This window comes from Acromyrmex echinatior, chromosome 4, assembly GCF_024713525.1.
Source record: "Acromyrmex echinatior isolate Ae372 chromosome 4, ASM2471352v2, whole genome shotgun sequence".
Taxonomy (NCBI): Eukaryota; Metazoa; Arthropoda; class Insecta; order Hymenoptera; family Formicidae; genus Acromyrmex; species Acromyrmex echinatior.
In genome coordinates this window covers 9809841-9829714 of record NC_141855.1, presented here as the reverse complement: position 1 = coordinate 9829714, position 19874 = coordinate 9809841, and the positions used below count along the sequence as shown (strand labels likewise).

Sequence of the window (19874 nt, the reverse complement as noted above, 5' to 3'; positions counted from 1 at the left end):
ATATTTGGAATTTAAATAAGAAATTTTTATAGATAATCAAATTCTTCTTATTTTTAAATTATTATTTTTAGACGTATCATTAATCCTTGATGGTCACATTTCGTGAAAATTACGCAATGATCACAAGGGATCAACATGATCCACGTTTAAATGGCTGCCACAGCTTTATTTTCATAGGTATAGGGTAAAAAAAAATTAGGGACATTCTTTGAACTTTAAAATATATATTCGCATTGGTTTTTTGCTGAATTAATAATTTTAAAATAATAAAAAAATCCATAACTGAAAGTCTACATGAAGTGACTTTTTTCATTTAAAAAATCATAACTTTTTTATTTTTTAATATTTTTGCGTAAAATGTTAGGGATAAAATCTTCAGATGCTGCACTTCAATAAAAAAAATTATTGCAATAATGGGCGTTTTAAAAAAAATATTTATTTTCAAGATTGAGGTGATTTAAAAAAAAATAATCAAGCACATTGTTCAACAAAAATACAATAATATATATTCCTAATGAATAATATTATATATGATTGATTTAACACAAAAATAAATTTTATCACAGTCGTTGCATAGATACGCATGATGATCGTCGCAACTTGGGCATTGTTCCAAAGTTTTTTGTCTTTTTTTCTTTTACATAGGCTACATTGATGTCTTTTCTCAAATTTTGGCCGTTCATTATTGTTAATTTGTTCTTTGTCTGTTTTTAAAATACAGGGTCCATTATGAAAATAATGCGAATGATTTTATTGTGACGCGAATATCCATCGCAGCGGGGTAAAATGGATCGGGAAATGTGGTGGGGAGTCTGCCCTTCCAAGGCAGCCGGTCGCCAGTTTGCTCCGAGCAGTCTGAGCCTCCGCGTGAAGTGTGTTTTTCGACTTTGTAACACGGCGCGATGAAGCGTTCGCTTGAACAGCGATACGCCATCAAGTTTTGCGTGCGACTTGGAAAGAATGCAACCGAAATATTCCAGATGCTTCAAGATATTATAATATAATATAATATTTTATATACAGTTTTGCATTATCTGTTTTGTTTTTCCTATAAGGATAACAATTAAAAAAGTAATGCTAAGCAAGCAAGGTAACAATAAAAATTATAAATTTAATATATTTTCGTAATATCATTTAATTCTTTTATTGACAAGATCTTATTATTCATTGGCATACAGAATAGTCTGTCTAATCTGTAACAATTTTCACGTATCGTAGTATAATTAATTATTAAAATATTTAATTATTAATAATAAATGTTAAAACAATAATTTAATAAGACAGATATAAGGCTCATCTCAAGAATGTAAGTTTTATTGAAGGCTATTCGAGTCGCGCTAGATGTCTTGTGCGAATTTATTATACAGGATATTCCCAGAATAACCGCCAAATATTTCGTGTGCTGATAGTAGAGCAGACTAAATTGAATCGAAAAGTCCTGTATCATTTTACAATTTTCACAATAAGTTAATAAGATATTTATAATTACTAAATATCGCTGAATATTGGTTTTTTATTAATTTTCTGCTCAAGTACTACCAACTTTACAGAAAAACAGCAAGTGACAAAAATTGACAATTGTTTATTTTCTTCTCATAGAATGAGAATTTTTTTAGAATTTTTTAGTATTGCATTTTCTCATGTTGATAAAAATAGTTGTCAATGAGAAAATGCAGTACTAAAAAGTTGATAAAAAATTTTGAAAAAATTTTTAGAGCGTCATTTGGGATATGTATATAAGCAAATGAGCAAGTAAATAAATTCTTCTAATAAAGACTCATAAATATATAATAAGAATTAATAAGGAGCACATAAGCCTACACTGGGTGACGTGAAACATTAGTTATTTAAACGTCGATTTAATAATAATATAATAATTATATTTGTTAGACGTTTCAATCTTATTTTAGGTCATCCTCAATAACATAATATAATTGCTCTTTATTAATTATTATTGAGTAAATAAATTCATCATTGGTGAGACTATAGTCAGTCGCGGTTGCATGGTATTTTGAATTGTGATAGTTATACGTGATCCTGATATATTTTAATTTTAGAAAAATTTCTAGTTACTATTACTTGGAAAACATATATAAAGAAATAAAGGTTTTTATATTAGTATAAATATCTTTAATACTTTTTCTGTAATGATAATTAGAAATATTTTTATATCAGAATAATGTATAATTATCACAATTCAAGACCATGCAATTGCCAAGTGACTGGTCTCACTTACCTGTGATTGATTTATTTATTCATTTATATGTTTATATATATTTAATACATTTGCACAAGGTAATCAGTACGTCTCGGCTAGCTCTCTATTGTATTTTTCGAATAAAAACAATAAACAATATAATATATTAAAAACAATAAATATTTTTATTATGGTAGAGCGTCTATTCCGCATCTTTGCACGTTTTGTGTTCCAGGCACACATCGTAACAACACTTTTCTTCTTCGTCGCATTCATGATCGCTGTCGCAATGTTTAGGCGGCTTGTACCACTTGTAAGTCCTGGGACAGTGGGCTCTTAAGGGCGGACAATGCTTTTTTGGCTTCCACTTCATCATGAACTCATGCCAAGAATGTTCAATGTGTGGCTCAGCGGCGATACCAAGCCAAAGCCAGGGGGAAAAAAACGAATGCCAATTGTGTTTCGACTCCGACTCCGACTCCGACTCATCTTTTCCATTTGGGCAACAATAATATCGATGATTGCCCATTTTGCACCAATATTTGCAGGATCTCAAGTAGGCTTTTGTTAGAATGACGAATAATAATAGCAGACACAACGAGTTTCCACGCATGTCGAAGTGTTTGTGAAAGCGATGAAAATATCGTTTATGTGATTGTCAATTATTTTATCTGGCCTCGCTCTTAAAAAATAAACAATAATAAGTGAAAATTAATCAACAAGTGAAAAAAAGTATCCAATCAAAGCTGGTGTGTGCGTTTTGCTTAATTAAAAATAATTTCAATATTTCTGCATGAACTGGAGATCATAAGATTCACACACAAATATTATTAGGCATGAACACCCACTTTGACCGAATATAATCTTCTTTGCTTATCTTTTTGTGTTAAAAAAAGAATATCAGTTATTTAAAACATAATAATAATAATAATAAATATATACAATATATAATAATAATATAAATAATAAAAATACGTTTTTCATTAGGAATATTTCATAAACAAATGAGATTAATTAAATATAATTTATATTCAATGCTTTTTTGTTCAGAAATGTATGATGATAACATTGAAAATTGCAGTAATTACGAATTTAAATTTTTTTTATTATACAAGACACGACCGATTTTGTATTTTATCGCAAGAAACTTTAAAAATGTTTTCAGATTTTTCTCCCAAGATTTGCACTTACTTGTGATGGTCCAAGATTCAAAGTTTGTACTTATTCGACGGTCTACGATTCAACGACAGCTTCTCGTTTAGCGTATCTTATACGTGAGGAAGAAACATGCCCCTACCTGGCGAAAAGGATTGTAAATCTGCGGCACCTCTAATATGCGTCCATCATCAACAATGAGCGAAGCACGTTTGTTCGTGCTTGATTTCACATGTCAGTTTTGTAAAGTAAGTCTCGCCTCTGATGAAAAACATTGAGAAATGTCAGAAACAAAGGACACGTCATATTCGCATTAGAACGGCCAGGGCCGAATCTACAAAGCGGACAAAGCGATTTTATTAGTTTTCGACCCGACCAATTTGTACCAACCTGGGTTGGATTAATGATGTTTCATGCTCTCCTATTGACAGTGATAGATGTAACGTCAATCAATATGTAAAGCATTAATCCAACTCAGGTGCAAATTCGGTCGGGTCGAAAAAGTTATAAGTTTTAACTCTAATGTCACAATAACTAAATAATAACTCCTTAAAACTTAGTCATTTATTTATACCGATTCTTCATATTCCCTTGAAATCGGATCAATTGAAAGCAGATCAGAGATAAAACAGAATTCCCATATTTTTTTACATTTATTTGATGAATGAAATTTTATTTTGCGCGTTTAATGATAATTAAGAGTAAATTAGACACGATCCTCTATGTTTTATTAATCAATGGACCGTATACATGCGACCCTGAAAAACAACAAGATTCTACGAGCACGGAAATTTTTCTTCTGCGATATTTCCTGGAGAAGCCGCCTGTGGGACGTCAACATAATCACCGGCCCCGATCTACTTCATGCTAAGGAATCACATTGTTTTCCCGACATTTGCTCGTTACGAAGTGACACAAGATAAAAACGTGCCTGCCGCGAAATAGGATGACGGTACTCCATGCGGGATTCAAAGTCCGGCGAGATTTATGTCAATTCCTCAATTCCTAACGCTGCGGTTACGTGAGTATAGTAAACAGTGAGAAGGAGTACCTTTTTATTCGTTTTCCTTTAATGTAACTTTAATCTCTATTCAACCTACTCTTTCTGGTTCTAAGAATCAAAAAAAGACGTCAGCCCGATTCCATAAATATAAAATTAACTTTAATCTCGGTTTAACTTACTATTTATCTTTTTTTAATTATTATAATTAGAAATATAATATAAAAAAGCCGTTGTAAGATTCCTTATAGTAAAATAACATAAATAATGATAATTAAATCAGGGTAATTAGGAATATCGCGCTGTAATAAGTGCGCTTAAATTACTGAACCAAACCTCAATCTACTTGAATATATTTTCATCGTGAGCACTTTGATTAATTGTCATGCTGAAGAAGGCTAAAATTTAGTTGAAACGTATATGTACACACAAATGAAAATACCATTATTTATGTTATTTTATTATAATTAGATTTTTTAGAATTAGAAAATCTAATTTTCTTTAAAATTCTAGAAAATCTAATTATAACAATTAGAAAAAGATAAATAGTAAGTTAAACCGAGATTAAAGTTAATCTTTTTTTTAAATTCTAAACATTAATTAAATTTGCAATTTTCTCATTTAATTTAATTTTCTAATTTTTCAATAATAAATTAACCCGAGGATAAAATTAATCTTACATTTGTGGGAACAGGCATCAAATGTTCGCTTCAATTGCAAATTAGCATATAAAGGACCACTGTATGCCGATGTTAATTGTTATTCAAATACGAGTTTAGAGCGAAATTATGATAAATAATTTTTTTTATAAAATCCATGATAAATAATCAGTAATATAATTAAATAATATTTATAGTCACTCATTTTCCCTCATAATATAAATTATAGTATTCTAGTACCAATTTGTTTCAGGAAACAACAGAAAAATTGTAATTGAATGACCGAATTGAAATTGCAGCGGAGGCGCGGACGTGACGAACTCTCGGCCAATCAGCGACGCACATTTTGAATTTCTTCGTGCTGAATGATAAACGATCGCGGAGTCGGCGGTACACGAGTGACTCGTTAAACAATTCTCGAAAACCGACGCCGATCGTCGGTTTTGCGTACGAATAAATAAGTGATGGATCGTGAGTGCTCGTTTCGCGGGATATGTGATGATGCTTGCGGGAACATTTTGTCCATAACAGCGACAAACGATCGAGAATGAAAGGAAGGCGAAATGAGGGCGACAAGAGTGACTGAGAGAAGAGCAGTCGCGAAATCCGAAATTCAGGGAACGGCAAGAAGTATCGGAATTGTTCATTAGTAAGTGTTTCAACAGTAACATTATACTCGAATTTTTATTCCTTCGAAAATCGCCGCAAGTATATGTATAATATATACATATCCAATCTCGTGAACTCAGTCGCTCCGGATGGCAGAGCTTGACATGATCCACCTAGTATATTCGAAAACGGTACACGAAATACTTATGGGAAACATAGATATTATAGGCAAAGCATTTGCAGTTACACGTAAAATTTATTGGTAGATTTGCTTAATTATCCTATAATTATTTCGATCAATTTGGATATATAATTCATATTTTGTGACATTATATTTAGTTGATTGAAAAAAAATGTTGCATGAGAAGTCAGATATAATATAATAATATATATTATATATAATTTGTATATTATAACATATATAATTATTAATACATACATGTCCCAGAATAACCACCAAATATTTCGTGTGCTGGTAGAGCGGACTAAACTGAGTTCTATTATTTTGCAATTTTCGTAATAATTAATATCTTAACAAGATATTAATTATTAAAAATCGCTGAATATTTTACTTCAATAATTTTTTACTCAAATGCTATTTATTTGATTTTTTAGTACTGCATTTTCTTATTGGCAACTATCAACATGAGAAAATGCGATACTAAAAAATTCTGAAAAAATTCTTAGAACTCTATGAGAAGAAAATTAACAATTTTTATCACTTGCTGTTTTTCGATAAAGTTAATTGTACTTGAGTAAAAAATTATTTATTAAAAATCAATATTCGGTGATTTTTAGTAATTAATATCTTGTTAACTATTGCGAAAATTGCAAAATAATAGAGGATTCGATTCAGTTTAGTCCGCTCTACCAGCACATGAATTTGGCGGACATTCTGGGACATCCCATATATTATTAGTTTTTATATACATATATGTATACTAAAATCAGAATATTCCATTTACTGGATAAAAGTAATTTTTGTGAAAGCATTTTGATTTTCTTTTACTGCCCATTTATTTAATTATTTTGTTTGTTTACCAATTATTATTTGTAGCACAATTTTAGTTTTGCATTAAATATAAAAATGTAAAAAAATTCGTCTAATTAGATATTCCGCTGATCTACATAATGATTTATGATCATGATGATAAATATGCAGCAGCATTTATATATCTTGCATATAGAAATAATTGAAATGTTGGGTTTAATTATATAATATACTAGTATAATTGGGTGCTGTATTGCAATATATTGAGAGAACATAATACTTACATTGTACAACAAAATACTATAACATTATTGCGTATGTCTAAATATCAGGTTTGCGGGTTAACGCCGTGTTTTTATCCATTACTGCCTATCTAAAGGGAGTTTCCCAGAGGACCAACTCAGTATCAGTGCACTCCTCACCCTGATAAAGTGAATAGAAAGATTCACGAAATATTGATATTAATAGACAAAAACACGACGATAACTCGCAAATCTTCTGGCATCTTTAAAGATAACAGCTGTGAAAGCCTAAAAAGCGTTATTGCGTAATATACATATATTATGTGTAATATACATATATTATCTGGAGACACTGGTAATGTCTCGGCGCTAAGCATGGCGCGAGACGTACCTCCTTTACGCGAATCGGCGATAGTATATACATACAGATTATATAGAATCTAGTATCTTAAAAAGATACTTCCATCTATAGAGAAATTAACTTCCATCGTTTTTTTTCCAACATTTTTATTTTTAAAATATTTTTGACTTCAACATTTTGACCTACTTCTATTACTATTTTTAAGATGTACAGCAATATTACGTAAAACATTCTAATATATAACAACTGCGATTATGGAAAGACTTTTACTTTTTATCTATTAAAGGATTTCTCTCATCTTTTAAGCATTTGAAAAAAGTTTAAAGCTATCAGCTATATATTTGCGCGTCTGTCTCCTATAATTTTTCAATTATAAAATGACGAATTCGGCACATATGCACTGACTCTGCTTTGGTGTTGCCCTGACATGGTGCGAGTGCAGAACCACTTTGGTGCTGCCAAACTGCACTGTTAGAAACGTCATTGCAACATTTCTTGAATTTGTTCATTCGGTTGGTCTAAATATAAATTCAGCACCATACTGGGTCAGTTATCATTTGCCGAATACAATCTGAACGCACTGATACAGTGTGTACAAGCCGAATGCGTGGCATTGAAAAAGTTTGCACCATTCGCACTTAGTATGCACTAGTACAGTCTGCCGAATTCGCTAAAAGACAGAACGAGTGTATATTAGTTGCACATGTTCAATTGGACATCAGCCAATCACAGCGCTAAAAAAACCTCCCTAGGTGAAAGTCGCTGTGATTGGCAGTGGACAATTGCAACAATGTGTAAGTAAACCATGGCTGACAGAAACTACTTACCCCAAATTTCTATAAATTTATTACACACGCGTGTTTCCTACACTATCAATTATATAGTTATAATACAATCATCGCGTTACATGCTTCATAAAAATTTACATCGTCTTTTAATTACGTCATTAATTACATTTGTTATATTACAAACTACATATATTTTTATACACAAATAAAAGAGATAAGAAAGTAGAATTGTGCTCTTATTAAAATAGTATTGTTAATTAATAAAAATCATTCTAGATAGATTTGTGTAGCTTTGCTCATAATAACATATACATCTTATATAACATCTGAATGTTTGTGTATAATAAAAAAGAATAAATGCTTAGAGCAAAAAGAAATATTTACTACTGATACTAATACTATGTAGAACACTTGCTAATTGAATTATTTTAGATCGACATGAATGCTTCTTTTGGTTTGTGTCGTTCCGTTGTTAATTTTTTTATTATCATATCACAATATATATATTACAGATAAAATATTAGAATTCTATTTTATGTCTTAAATTGGCCATCATTTATGAATTGTAAAACCCTGAGTAGTCATTAAATTAAACAAATATAATAATACAGCTTCTCTCTCTTTTATACGCAGTTAAAGAATCTATAAATCAATATGATTTAAATATTTTCAGAATATGTTAAACTGATAAATATTTCTTCTTACTTTTATATATCTAAAAAAGTAAATTTTACGATAATTGATGTTACTTATTATTAGAGTCCGACCGAAATTTCGATTTTGGTTTCGATTAATTTGGGTAAACAATTAAGGTTTTGATTTCATTTCGGTTTCAGCCGAAAAAAAATTTCGGTGGGTAAACTGTACAAGTTGCAACGCACCGGTGAGCGTTCAAGAAACAACTGTTCAATTTTAATTATTAACTCGTTGATTAAGAAAATTTGAGTACAAACTTGATGTAATCTTAATAATAACTGTGATTTGATTTCTTTAAAAGTTGAGGATACAACGACGGATACAATATTATTAAATTATTTTAGTTAGACATTTTAATAAAATCTTGTTTTTTAAAGGATTCTGAAAATTATACGATCTCTGTAAAATTAATCCAAAAATTTTTATTTCAGCCGAAAAAATGTAGTTTCTCTCTCTTTCTCTCTCTCTTTTTTAGTAACACTTATCTAAGTTTCGGTTTCGCTTTCAGCCAAAATTAAATGATAACCAAATATTTGTTTTTGGCCAGAGGTCAAAATGTGGTTTCAGTCGGAACTCTACTTATTATAATATATAGTCTGGCAATACGATAGAATATCTACAATTTTTATCTGTGATTTTTTTCCATCTTTAGCTAAATAATTTTTAATAACTAATTGTTTAATAACTAATTGTTTTTAATAACTAATTGTAAGTATCGTTCAATAACCATTTACATCTGCTAATTAGTGTCTGTTAAATAATATCGAGTTTGAATATATTAGCCTGTTGTGTATTATATATATATATATATATATATATATATATATATATATATATATATATATATATATAGGGAATGGAATAACCAATACCATGTGAGATAATAATTTTCCATATGGTATTCATAAAAAAATATGTCTTTGAATTGCGCTCATCGTAACAAACTACAATTAATTCATGTCAATATATAACTATCTTACAATCGCATATAAATTATATTAAAAATTGAATTGCTAAGAATTAAAAGAAATCAATGAAAACGTACTTGGCAAATAAATACGCTTATGACTTCTTTTAATTTTGATCAATTTCATGATTCATTATTAATTTATCTTTTAGATTGAGTTAATTTAATTCACTTTTATTATTTCAATTGGAGTGTATAAACTGCATTAATTTTATAGAAAAAAGTAATATAGAAAAATAAATTTTTGAGAAAAGTATTTAAAAATGTTTTTTAATAATTGACTTGAAAGAAATTACTATAAAAGATTGATATCTGTTTCATTAGTGATATTAACCTTCTAATGGTAAAGTCGGGATTGGATGTGTCATTATTTAAACTATTTAAAGCTTCGTTAGTTACAGCCTTTTTATATTTGACTGCAATTATTTAAGATCAGTAACTTTATTGTATTTTTTTCATCTATAAGTAAACAGAAAAATACATTACTATTTACTTTTCTTACCCATTTCATAAATTGATTAGATAAAAAAGACCGGATTCGAATTCAACTATCTTTCTATGTTTTGAAAATCCACTTTACAAACTTTAGAGAAAAGATTAAGTACTATCATTCATAATATTTTATTATATTTATAAAAAATGCTATAAATTATAATTTTGAATTATTGTAAATAACTGATGTGTGTATAAATACATATAAATAACTCCAATTGAAATTTTATAGAGATGATCAATCGTATTTAACATGTGGAAAATTTCGTCTCGTGAAAAAATAAATACACTCTGTCTCTAAGCCGTTCGTCACTTTACCTTCCGATACACTCGACTCCATAGTTGTCATGAATGATCAAAGTCTCGTACTCCATATAGGACATTTCTTGGCCATTCAACGGTATATAACATACTTGATGATTCGGTTGTATCTTGCCAATGTGGTAGATTCCTTCGTGCAATACTCTGCCGACGAATAAAGCGTAACCATCCTCGGTTTCACCGGCAGGTAGGGCATGTAGAGGCACGCTACCCTCCCAAGATTTTACCCAATTCACGTCCTTGCCACACAACACCTGAAATTCTCGTTTCTCGTGACCATTTCCGCCCCATGCGATTGTGCAGACGTTGTCGCGAATTCCACCTGGGGTCACCGTGCCTTGATGATGTGCTCTACCGATATACAGACCGTCCTCAGAAGCCATCACTGCGTTCCGAGGTAGTCCAAATGCCTCATTGAAATCCACCCAGAAGTGGCATGTGTCCATCAGTTGCTGTCTGATAGCAGGGGATGTAAACTGGCATTCTGGTAGAATGAGTTAAAAAATTATATTTCTTTCATATTTTTGTTTTTCATATATTTGGATTAATTCATGTAGGATATAGATGCGTATTATAATTTTATTATATTAATTCAGGAATTTTCAATCTTAAAAGACAAACAAATTCTACAGTGATTCTATCATGAATTCTATTAACATACCTTCAATTATCCATTCTCCGGTTGCACCCCAAGCAGTACTAACTCCTATGTAATTTATGACAAATGGGCTTCTGTCTTTATAAGACATGAACGGCATGTCAAAATCATCCTCACGGCTAACACTTAATAGTCCATCGCAAGACCATCTATAAAATAGAAGCAAGAGATATATACATGTACAGTTTTTGTACATCTAAATTCATCTTAAAATAATATAATATATAATTTCCTTACTGTACGAAAATATCACATATCTCATCAGGATTCAGTATGTCTCTAGTATCTGCTTCTGCCACATCTGGTTCTGTATTATTTCTTTTTATCGCCGACATAGTATTTCCCCATCCTCCGATAATAATCTAAGATAATGCCATATTAATATTATGTAATAGAAAAATATTTTTATTCTTTAAAAAATTATTAAAGTGATATGTAAACCACATAAACCTTGCAAATTATTGCAAGGTAGCATTACCTCATATACATTGGAGTCAATACCAAGATGTGTCCGTAAGGCAATCCTTGCATCATGGCTAGCTTTAATGCCTAAACTAACACTGTTTTTTGTGATGGGTATGTAACGATAGTCGAGACTGTCCGCAGTTGTAATTCTGACTAGGAAAGAATTGTCAATCAGTATGATTGGTCAAGGAACTATTATTCTTCTGTTGTGAAGTCTTAAATAATTATGAGACATAATTTATAATAGAACTTACTTGGACTCATTTTTTGAAAAGCTAAATTTCTTTAAATATACACAAGAACCAATATCAAAATGATTCATGCTAGTCATACACTGCAGTTTATATTCCCATGGTGCTGTGCCATCCACCTCTCTGATAAATCGTTATCTCTCATTATCTCAATTGGTTTCACTTAAAACAAATAATTATATAAAAATTCCATGTATAAACAAATTGTTTGCTATCAATGATTATTATACTGTACCATAAATGTAGTGTAACTTTTTATGATTGCTCTCTTATCTATTCCCTTCGAAAGACGCTTAGTTCCGTAAAAATAATCATCATATGAAAGTATAGGAAAACTACAAATCGTGTAATATAAAAGACGCAATATCATATTCATGCGATCGTGAACGACGTGAACTTCTACATTTTAGGAATGTGTGTGTGTGTGTGTGTGTGTGTGTGTGTGTGTGTGTGTGTGTGTGTGTGTGTGTGTGTGTGTGTGTGTGTGTGTGTGTGTGTGTGTGTGTGTGTGTGTGCGTGTGCGTGTGTAGGTCAAGTCGACGCGACGCATGTCGAGAAACATAACATTGTGTCCGAAATTATGCAGATGATGCAACCGAGCACGTGCACGTCGAGATGTCAGTTGGCCCAGTCGCTCGCTGTTTCGAATGCAAAATCTGACAAAATTTACACATCTGCGACTTACTGATAGGCATGACAACTCTGGCTATAGTAAATATCACCAGGAACACTTGCGACGTGATGTGAAGCAGAAGAATGAACGAGAGAGCAATTCTATCCAATCGAAAAAATCATGCGGTGATCGCGTCGTGAATCGCGAGTTCTGTGATTTTGCACTCACAATACTCACATTTTTCATACGGATGGATATCCCACTACCTGATTACTGTTGCCGTACGTTTTGGGTTGTGAGAATGTTGTGCTGGAACTGCTGGAAGTTGGAATCGTTGGAATGCCAACAACGTCGCGATTTTGTCGACGTATCGATACTTTCATCTCGATATTCCCAGCGATTAGCATTAATAGTTTTCGCTCTTTGCTGCAAAATACTGATTACTCTTGTCACATATATCATCGCAAGGGCTCGGTGATACATTAATTATTAATTATTATGATATTAGAGATATCAGCTTATATGATATTAGATATCGATGGTATTGATACAATATTCTGGTTGAAATAAAATGTCTTCGCATTTTTCGATATATCGCGCGCCAAGTTAAATTCGGAATGATAGACTTCTATAGAAGTCTGTTTTCAGGATGTTGCATGACATACATAATTGGCCTGAAGATACGATCACATCAGCTACTTTTTCTCGAAGGTCAAGATTTTACTTGCATTGGTTTTAAAGAGAGTTTCATGCTCGGAATTAATTGCGTTCGACTTTCCATTTAGATTTTACTTTCTGTACACTATGACGTGCACGGATACTTACACGGTGATCGATGTTACTAAAAGGTTATAAATTATTCAATTCTTAATTATGGGAAACGCAATTTCAATATATATAACAATAAGTATATAACAATACGTAATTATAATTAAATCAATTAAAACAACTGCTTTTAACTTTTATCAAATGTATGTAATTGCTCATTTTAGATCTATATCTTTGCATTAAATTTTTGAAGATAGTCTTTATAAATTATTTATTTATAAATTGACGTCACGTATTTTCTTGCACGTATGCATCTCAATGTACGTTTATGTATATGTTATTTAATTCTTTAACTTTTTGCATTTTTTTTATTAAATAACATAAAATTATAAATATCCCGGTAAACAATTTTTCATGGATGAATATACAATATTATATATAAACGTGTATAAATATATACAAATATTCATAAACATGTATAATTAGATGTGAAATATATCCACACATCCCCCCCCTTCTCTCTCTCTCTCTCTCTCTCTCTCTCTCTCTCTCTCTCTCTCTCTCTCTTTTGTAAAAATTATTTTTTAGTGTAATGGAAATAATAATAGCAATGTGAAAACATAAAAGTAATTAAAGGGATAATTTTTGCATTGTTTATTTTAGAAAAAAATTAAGTTTGAAAAAAATATTAAAAAATTGCTCATACACAATTATGCATAATTTTATATATAATTATACATAAGTAATTTTTTACATTTCTTTAAACTTGATTTTTTTCTAAAACAAATAGTGTGAAAATTGCCCTTTTAATTATTTTTAATGTTTTCACATTACTATTAATATTTCTATTACACTAAAAAGTAATTTTACAAAAAGAAAAAGAAGGATGCATGGACATATTTCATATATGATTATACATGCTGGTGAATATTTATGTATTTATAAGATATAGAATTTCATCTGGATTTCTGGGTCAAATTATAACTCGTCTAAAGTTATTTTAATTGCAGTTATTTTAATTTCATATACTTAAATAATAAATTTAAATGAAATTAGAAAAAAAATCCAATTTCGTTCTATATATTAATGTTAATATCATGTATATATTTTCTTTTCTTTTATCTTACAAACGAATTAATAATAATACACATATATTGAACATGATGCACATAGAATCGTTTAAAAAAAAATACACATTTTATATCAAACGTTATTCGCGTACTAACGTTGCACAGTACGCATGCAAAACAATAGAGACATTGACATTTACATTCAATTGCCAGGGTTATTGCCGTTCAAGTACCTATTGAAATACATCTGATTAACTTAGGATCAGTGTGCTTGAATGAATACATGCGAACGCACGTGCGTGCGCGGAAAGTAGAAAGCATTAAAAAGGACAACGAGCAAAACTGTAAACGTTGTACAGGTGTACTTAGACGTATATGTACTATTCTGACTTCCGTGAATAAGTGGCAAAGAATTGTAATTTTTTCTGCTTCGTTTACGAACTTTCAAGCCGGCTGCACAAACTTGAAACGCTGCGAATACATCTGGTACATTCATACGCACGCGAATTGTTTTGAGCGAGATTTATTTCTAATGTACTCTTTTAGTTTGTTATTTATCAATCGTATTTTACCAGGGATAATATTGACATTATCTCCGTTCAACAGAAAATGCAACTGTTGTAATACTCTTTAATGTACTTGCTTTTAGTTTTTTACTGGATCTAAATGTATATAAATCAATCATATTAAAGAATAACAGTTGCTTTTTCTGCTAAACGCCGTTATTAAATTTTATTTTATTTTATTTATTTAAGATCATAAACTCTATCCTTTTATAGGATAATGGTTTACAATATCTGCGATAAATACAAATAAAATATAAAAGATTGATGTTATTTGTTGTAAATAATAAAAAGAAAATTAAATGTTTGTGAGTGGAAATGTACGCTTTCTACAGTAAAAGTTTCAAACCGTGAGAAATAAGGTTCTCACATTAAATTTGCTATATTTAAGGGAATGGCAAAAAACTTTCTTTTTCACATAGCAACATTTACTATTCAAGCAAGACACACTTAAATATGTACGTATTTAAAATATGTTTAAAATATCCTTCGGTCGGAATTTCAATTAGTTCAACTCAAAAAGCGTATATCTACATATCCAGATTAAATCAAATCGATAACATAAACTTACGATAACATGATAAACTTACTATTAATTAGAATACAAATATGTGAATAATTTATAATCATATATAAATAAAATTTTTATATTCAACTAAGCAATTATAAATATGCATTGCTATATAATTAAAATTGAAATCATTTCTGATATAGTAATTAATAATAGTTTTATATATATCTCGATATTATTTCTCAGCTAAATTTAATTGATTTTATTTGGTATCAAATGAAATGGAATTATACATGTGATATAATATTTAAAAAATTATTTGAAAATGTGTATGAGAATAATTTTGATTATGCTTTTTTATACTTTTTTACAGTTTACGATTGATTATAGCATCTAATATTTTCTATGCTATATTGAGGAAGTAATATAGTAGGTACTTGTTGAGAGTTAATTTCGTTAATGACTAACTTGCAAATGCATAGCAGATTGATAATAGTATAAATCATACGTAAATTAGGCATTTCATTATTATACCGTGAATGTTTTAAGCAGATATTTTTATAGGCTGTTATAAGATCGACTTACTCATTACTATGTCGTGCAATCATAGTGATATAAAGGCTATTATAATATGGCTGATTATTGCAATAGGGCAAAGGCGGAAAGACAGTCCTTCCTAGATTTATTTCATGCAGCCTTCGTGCATTAGGTATGTAGGTGGGTCATAATACTGCACCTCACAGTTCATCGTGCAATTGCACAGAGAAGTGACCCGTTGCTTTCCCTGTAAAAGCGAAGAGCTAAATCAGGTTGACTCGTTTCTCTCTGCTCTGTATGGTCGGATCCCGACCAATGTCACATCAGTATGTGCGCACCAAGATCGCTTTTACCTTTTCGTAAAGCGAAGGAGTGGGATGCTGGGGGTATAAAACAGAAAACAGCACTTTTGCCAGCCAATATGTGTGTAGTTTCATTTTAGTAGACACCAGAAAGGTGTTTAATTCTTACTTGTTTGACATTGAGTTACTATTGAAAACGTGGCGAGAGTCAGTATGCTGCTAGTAAGTAGACACAAGTTCAATTTACAAGTGACGTTTGAATATTTCAGATAGCAAAGTTTAGCACATTTATATCTCGCGTACAGAAAAATAGTTGTTGCTAAGAAAAGTGATTACTTAGATTTATCTTTTTTTTTAATAAAAAAAATTATTTAACAAATAATGCTTTCTTTATAATAGTCTTAAAATATAGTTCCTGTAAATTTCAAAAAACTCATTATTGTGCATTCAAAACAAGAATTTCTTTCCTTTTGAAGAATATTATAAAATTTCAAAGAAACGACTTTATACATGTAATAAACAAATCAAATTTTTGTTAATTTAATGATCTTGATTGTTAAGTATTAAACTTTAACAGAATGCAGAATACATTTTAAATAAATGATGCTTATGAATTTGTGATGGATTTACGGATATATAAACTTTTAAAATATTTGAAACAAATTAGTGATTATAATATTTAAACACACACAGTATGCATAATATCTTTCTGTGTTTAATATTGCGTGTAATGTTAAATGTCGTTTGTCAGTATTTAAGAATACATAAAAATGGAAGAAATAAAAGTACTCTATTTTTCTTATATAATTATATTTAATTAATTATTCAGATTTACATAATTTACTCTTATTATAAGTATATTTTGTTTAGAGGAAGTATTTTGAATGAAATTTTGACGTTTTATCACAATTTTAAAATTGTGCATATTACTTTGCTTTCTGATAGAAATTTTGATTTAAATTATATAGAATAATTTGTGATTATAGCCGCAGTATTCTTTTAATTTTACATTAGGTGACATGTTGATTAGTTTCTCATTATAATTATCTTTTCAGAGCGCAATAGTAATTTGTTATTGTATGATAGCTGCGAATGCAGAACCGCCTCTGAATAGTATGTATATTACTATTATATTGCTTTCTGTATTTCCTAATCTTACATGCATACTAAAATTAGAGTTGAGAACATTATTTTGTAAAAATAACGCAACGGTATCGATAATATGTTATTTTTATAAAGTAATATTTTTTGTAAAAAGTAACACAATATCGTTATTGTTACTTAGAAAGATAATTCGTTATGTAAAGTTAAATATTGGATTTCAAAATTATATTATTTAATAATCAATATTAAAAAAGAACTCTAAGCCAATTTTTATACATATAGTAAGTTTTTCTTTATATTAAATTTATGTAATATAAATTTTCCATAATTCTTCATATTTATATTTTTATTATTGATTATATATTTATTTTTAAGAATTTACATTCATAAATGCAAATTTTATTAAAAATTTATAGTACACATTAATACGTATACTATTGATTTTTAACTATCGGAATGCAATCTAAGATTTAAAGTACAAAATATTTTTCAATATTTAAATTTCTATTCAAATAAAATATTTCTATTCAATCAAAAATAATGTATTTATTGAATAGGTATTAAAAAGACAACAGGGAATTAAAGTTATAAAGGATAAAAGTAACGGTTGAATTCATTACTGTAAAATATAACGTTACATTTTACTATTACAGAAAAAAAATAACAGCCGTTATCTTAAAAAAGTAATGATAACGGTAACAATGTTACAAGTAACTCGTTTTTTCCGACTCTGACTAATTGTAAGATTAATCACAGTACTTCCCGGCAACATCAACTAATAATAACATAACTGTCATTATTTCTCATTCAACAATATAACTGTTACGTGTACATAAGCTACATGTTATTAATTATATTATAGTGTGATATTGTTGAATGGAAAATTATAACTAACAGTTATATTACTGTTAGTTGTACACTGAAGCGAATAAAATATTCTATTCTATTACTTATGTTAGTTGATGTTCACTAAGAATTCAGAATATTAGCAATATATTGAAATCTTCAATTGAAATAAATTGACTTCAATCTTCCCATTTCGTTTTGTAGGCTACTCTTTTACTAGCGGTAGCAATGGGTACGATTACAGTAATACCGGTACTAGTAATGGATACTTGGGATCTAAGGATAGCTATCAAAACGGTGGAAGCTTTTACGGTGCTTTTACTGGAGACATCAATCACAAATTACCCAATCATGTCAACGCTCACTCATTAATTAACATCGGTAATCAGGGACATCAAAGTAGTATCGGAGGAAATGACGTAGGAAACAGTTACAACGGATATTCCGCGAACGATCAAGGAAATGAATATGCAGGATATTCCAATACTTATGAGAATTCTGCTAGTGAACCTTACACTAAACCCATTTATCCAACGTCTTCACCACTCAGAGGACATATTGACGCTAATAATAATGGGGAATCGATTTTTAATGCATACTCAAGCGATTCGACTCACAAAGATTCCGATTTTGGTCAATACGCTAGTAGTAGTAGTAGCAGTAGTAGTAGTAGCAGCAGCAGCAGCAGCAGCAGTGGCAGCAGCAGCAGTAACAATAAAAGAATACCCGCTTATTCCGGATACTCCAGGCCAACCCAGATATCAGACAATTATCCTGAAAGTTCTACTGATAACGGCATACAGGGATATCTCGATTCGTCTGGCTCTTCAAGCTATTCCGAAAGTGATCACATCTACTCGCCTTATTCGCCAGGTGGTCTGACTAGCGAGTACTCGTTTGGAAAGCAGAAAAACGACCCGTTGAACTTGAAAGGAGGCAATAAGCACAACGGCGGCATTTACTTGATTCCATCCGGGACACGTTACACGCGGGGAAATCCTGGGCACGTGAGCTTCAATCGCGACGTACCGTCGTTCATATCAGGAGATTCCGGGTTGAGCAGTCACTTTTCCCAGGCACACGGGAATATTTATTCTTCGGGAAAATTGAATAAATATGGCTACAAATTATCTCGTTACACTCCGAATAGCAGCGTAACTTATGTGTCGAGAGAACGCGATGGCTATTACACGCCTTATGGTAAGGGTAGTGGGAAAGTTATTATAATTAAGAACAATAAACCGAATTACGCCGGTCGTGTTTACTCCGAGGACCCGCTTTACGCTGGCAGCAACGGTGGTTACAGAAGTAAGAGTGGTTTTGTAAATGGTTTCTCTGCTTCGTCGAATTTTGATGGATACACTGGCAGTAGTAATTACAATGACGGTCCCACTATGCCCAGACGATACAGGATGGTCAGTCCTGTATTTGTGCAAAAAAAATCTGCAACTTTTATTTAATAACATCCTTAATTAACTTTTGATTTAAGATTATATTTAGAGAATACAATACACATTAATGTTTAAGATATTTGTATATATATATATATATTCATTTTATAAGTATTTTAATAAGGATTTCTTCAATGCATTCAGAATAAAAGTATCTGTCCATCTTTCGTAAATATCCAAATGGTTATTTATATTTTTATATTTCCTATTCAATTTCGCATATAGGATAAATACTTCAGGAAGTTTATAAGTATGTC

The 19874-nt window shown here is 30.4% G+C and overlaps 3 protein-coding genes and 1 long non-coding RNA gene across 6 annotated transcripts; 2 read left to right on the top strand and 2 right to left on the bottom strand.

Moving 5' to 3' along the window:
• Positions 1-516: 516 nt before the first annotated feature.
• LOC147909956 (uncharacterized) lies at positions 517-3480 on the bottom strand. Its single transcript, XM_087405199.1, has 2 exons — positions 3389-3480; positions 517-2879 (listed from the first exon to the last, which is right to left on the bottom strand). The coding sequence occupies exon 2, from the start codon at positions 2808-2810 to the stop codon at positions 2400-2402; it is 411 nt and encodes a 136-aa protein (XP_087261325.1). The 5' UTR covers positions 2811-2879; positions 3389-3480; the 3' UTR covers positions 517-2399.
• LOC147909955 (uncharacterized) lies at positions 2680-6612 on the top strand. The gene is made up of 3 exons (XR_015544758.1): positions 2680-2753; positions 3363-4373; positions 5311-6612. It is a non-coding gene; the product is annotated as an uncharacterized LOC147909955 (long non-coding RNA).
• A 240-nt stretch (positions 6613-6852) lies between these two features.
• On the bottom strand, positions 6853-12857 carry LOC105152382 (C3 and PZP-like alpha-2-macroglobulin domain-containing protein 8). Of its 3 annotated transcripts, none has more exons than XM_011066634.2 (6): positions 12703-12857; positions 11856-12014; positions 11615-11754; positions 11374-11498; positions 11140-11285; positions 6853-10962 (listed from the first exon to the last, which is right to left on the bottom strand). In XM_011066634.2, exons 2-6 carry the CDS (start codon positions 11863-11865, stop codon positions 10472-10474), a joined length of 912 nt encoding a protein of 303 aa, XP_011064936.1. In that variant the 5' UTR covers positions 11866-12014; positions 12703-12857; the 3' UTR covers positions 6853-10471. The 3 variants fall into 3 exon arrangements, with proteins under 3 accessions (XP_011064936.1, XP_011064933.1, XP_087261324.1); XM_011066631.2 differs by having other exon boundaries at positions 11615-11750; XM_087405198.1 differs by lacking the exon at positions 12703-12857 and adding an exon at positions 12088-12696.
• A 2806-nt stretch (positions 12858-15663) lies between these two features.
• On the top strand, positions 15664-19790 carry LOC105152383 (uncharacterized). The gene is made up of 3 exons (XM_011066635.2): positions 15664-16438; positions 17272-17329; positions 18371-19790. The coding sequence occupies exons 1-3, from the start codon at positions 16430-16432 to the stop codon at positions 19624-19626; spliced, it is 1323 nt and encodes a 440-aa protein (XP_011064937.1). The 5' UTR covers positions 15664-16429; the 3' UTR covers positions 19627-19790.
• The last annotated feature ends 84 nt before the right edge of the window (positions 19791-19874 follow it).

What these genes read in the sequence shown, in the direction of transcription:
- LOC105152382 (XM_011066631.2), bottom strand. Translation starts at nt 11,932, where the DNA reads ATGACTAGCATGAATCATTTTGATATTGGTTCTTGTGTATATTTAAAG. An exon ending in ATATGTGATATTTTCGTACA is followed by an intron (nt 11,286 to 11,373) that starts GTAAGGAAATTA and finishes TCTATTTTATAG; the next exon opens with ATGGTCTTGCGATGGACTAT. An exon ending in CGGAGAATGGATAATTGAAG is followed by an intron (nt 10,963 to 11,139) that starts GTATGTTAATAG and finishes TCATTCTACCAG; the next exon opens with AATGCCAGTTTACATCCCCT.
- LOC105152383 (XM_011066635.2), top strand. An exon ending in TGCAGAACCGCCTCTGAATA is followed by an intron (nt 17,330 to 18,370) that starts GTATGTATATTA and finishes TTCGTTTTGTAG; the next exon opens with GCTACTCTTTTACTAGCGGT.
- LOC147909956 (XM_087405199.1), bottom strand. Translation starts at nt 2,810, where the DNA reads ATGCGTGGAAACTCGTTGTGTCTGCTATTATTATTCGTCATTCTAACA.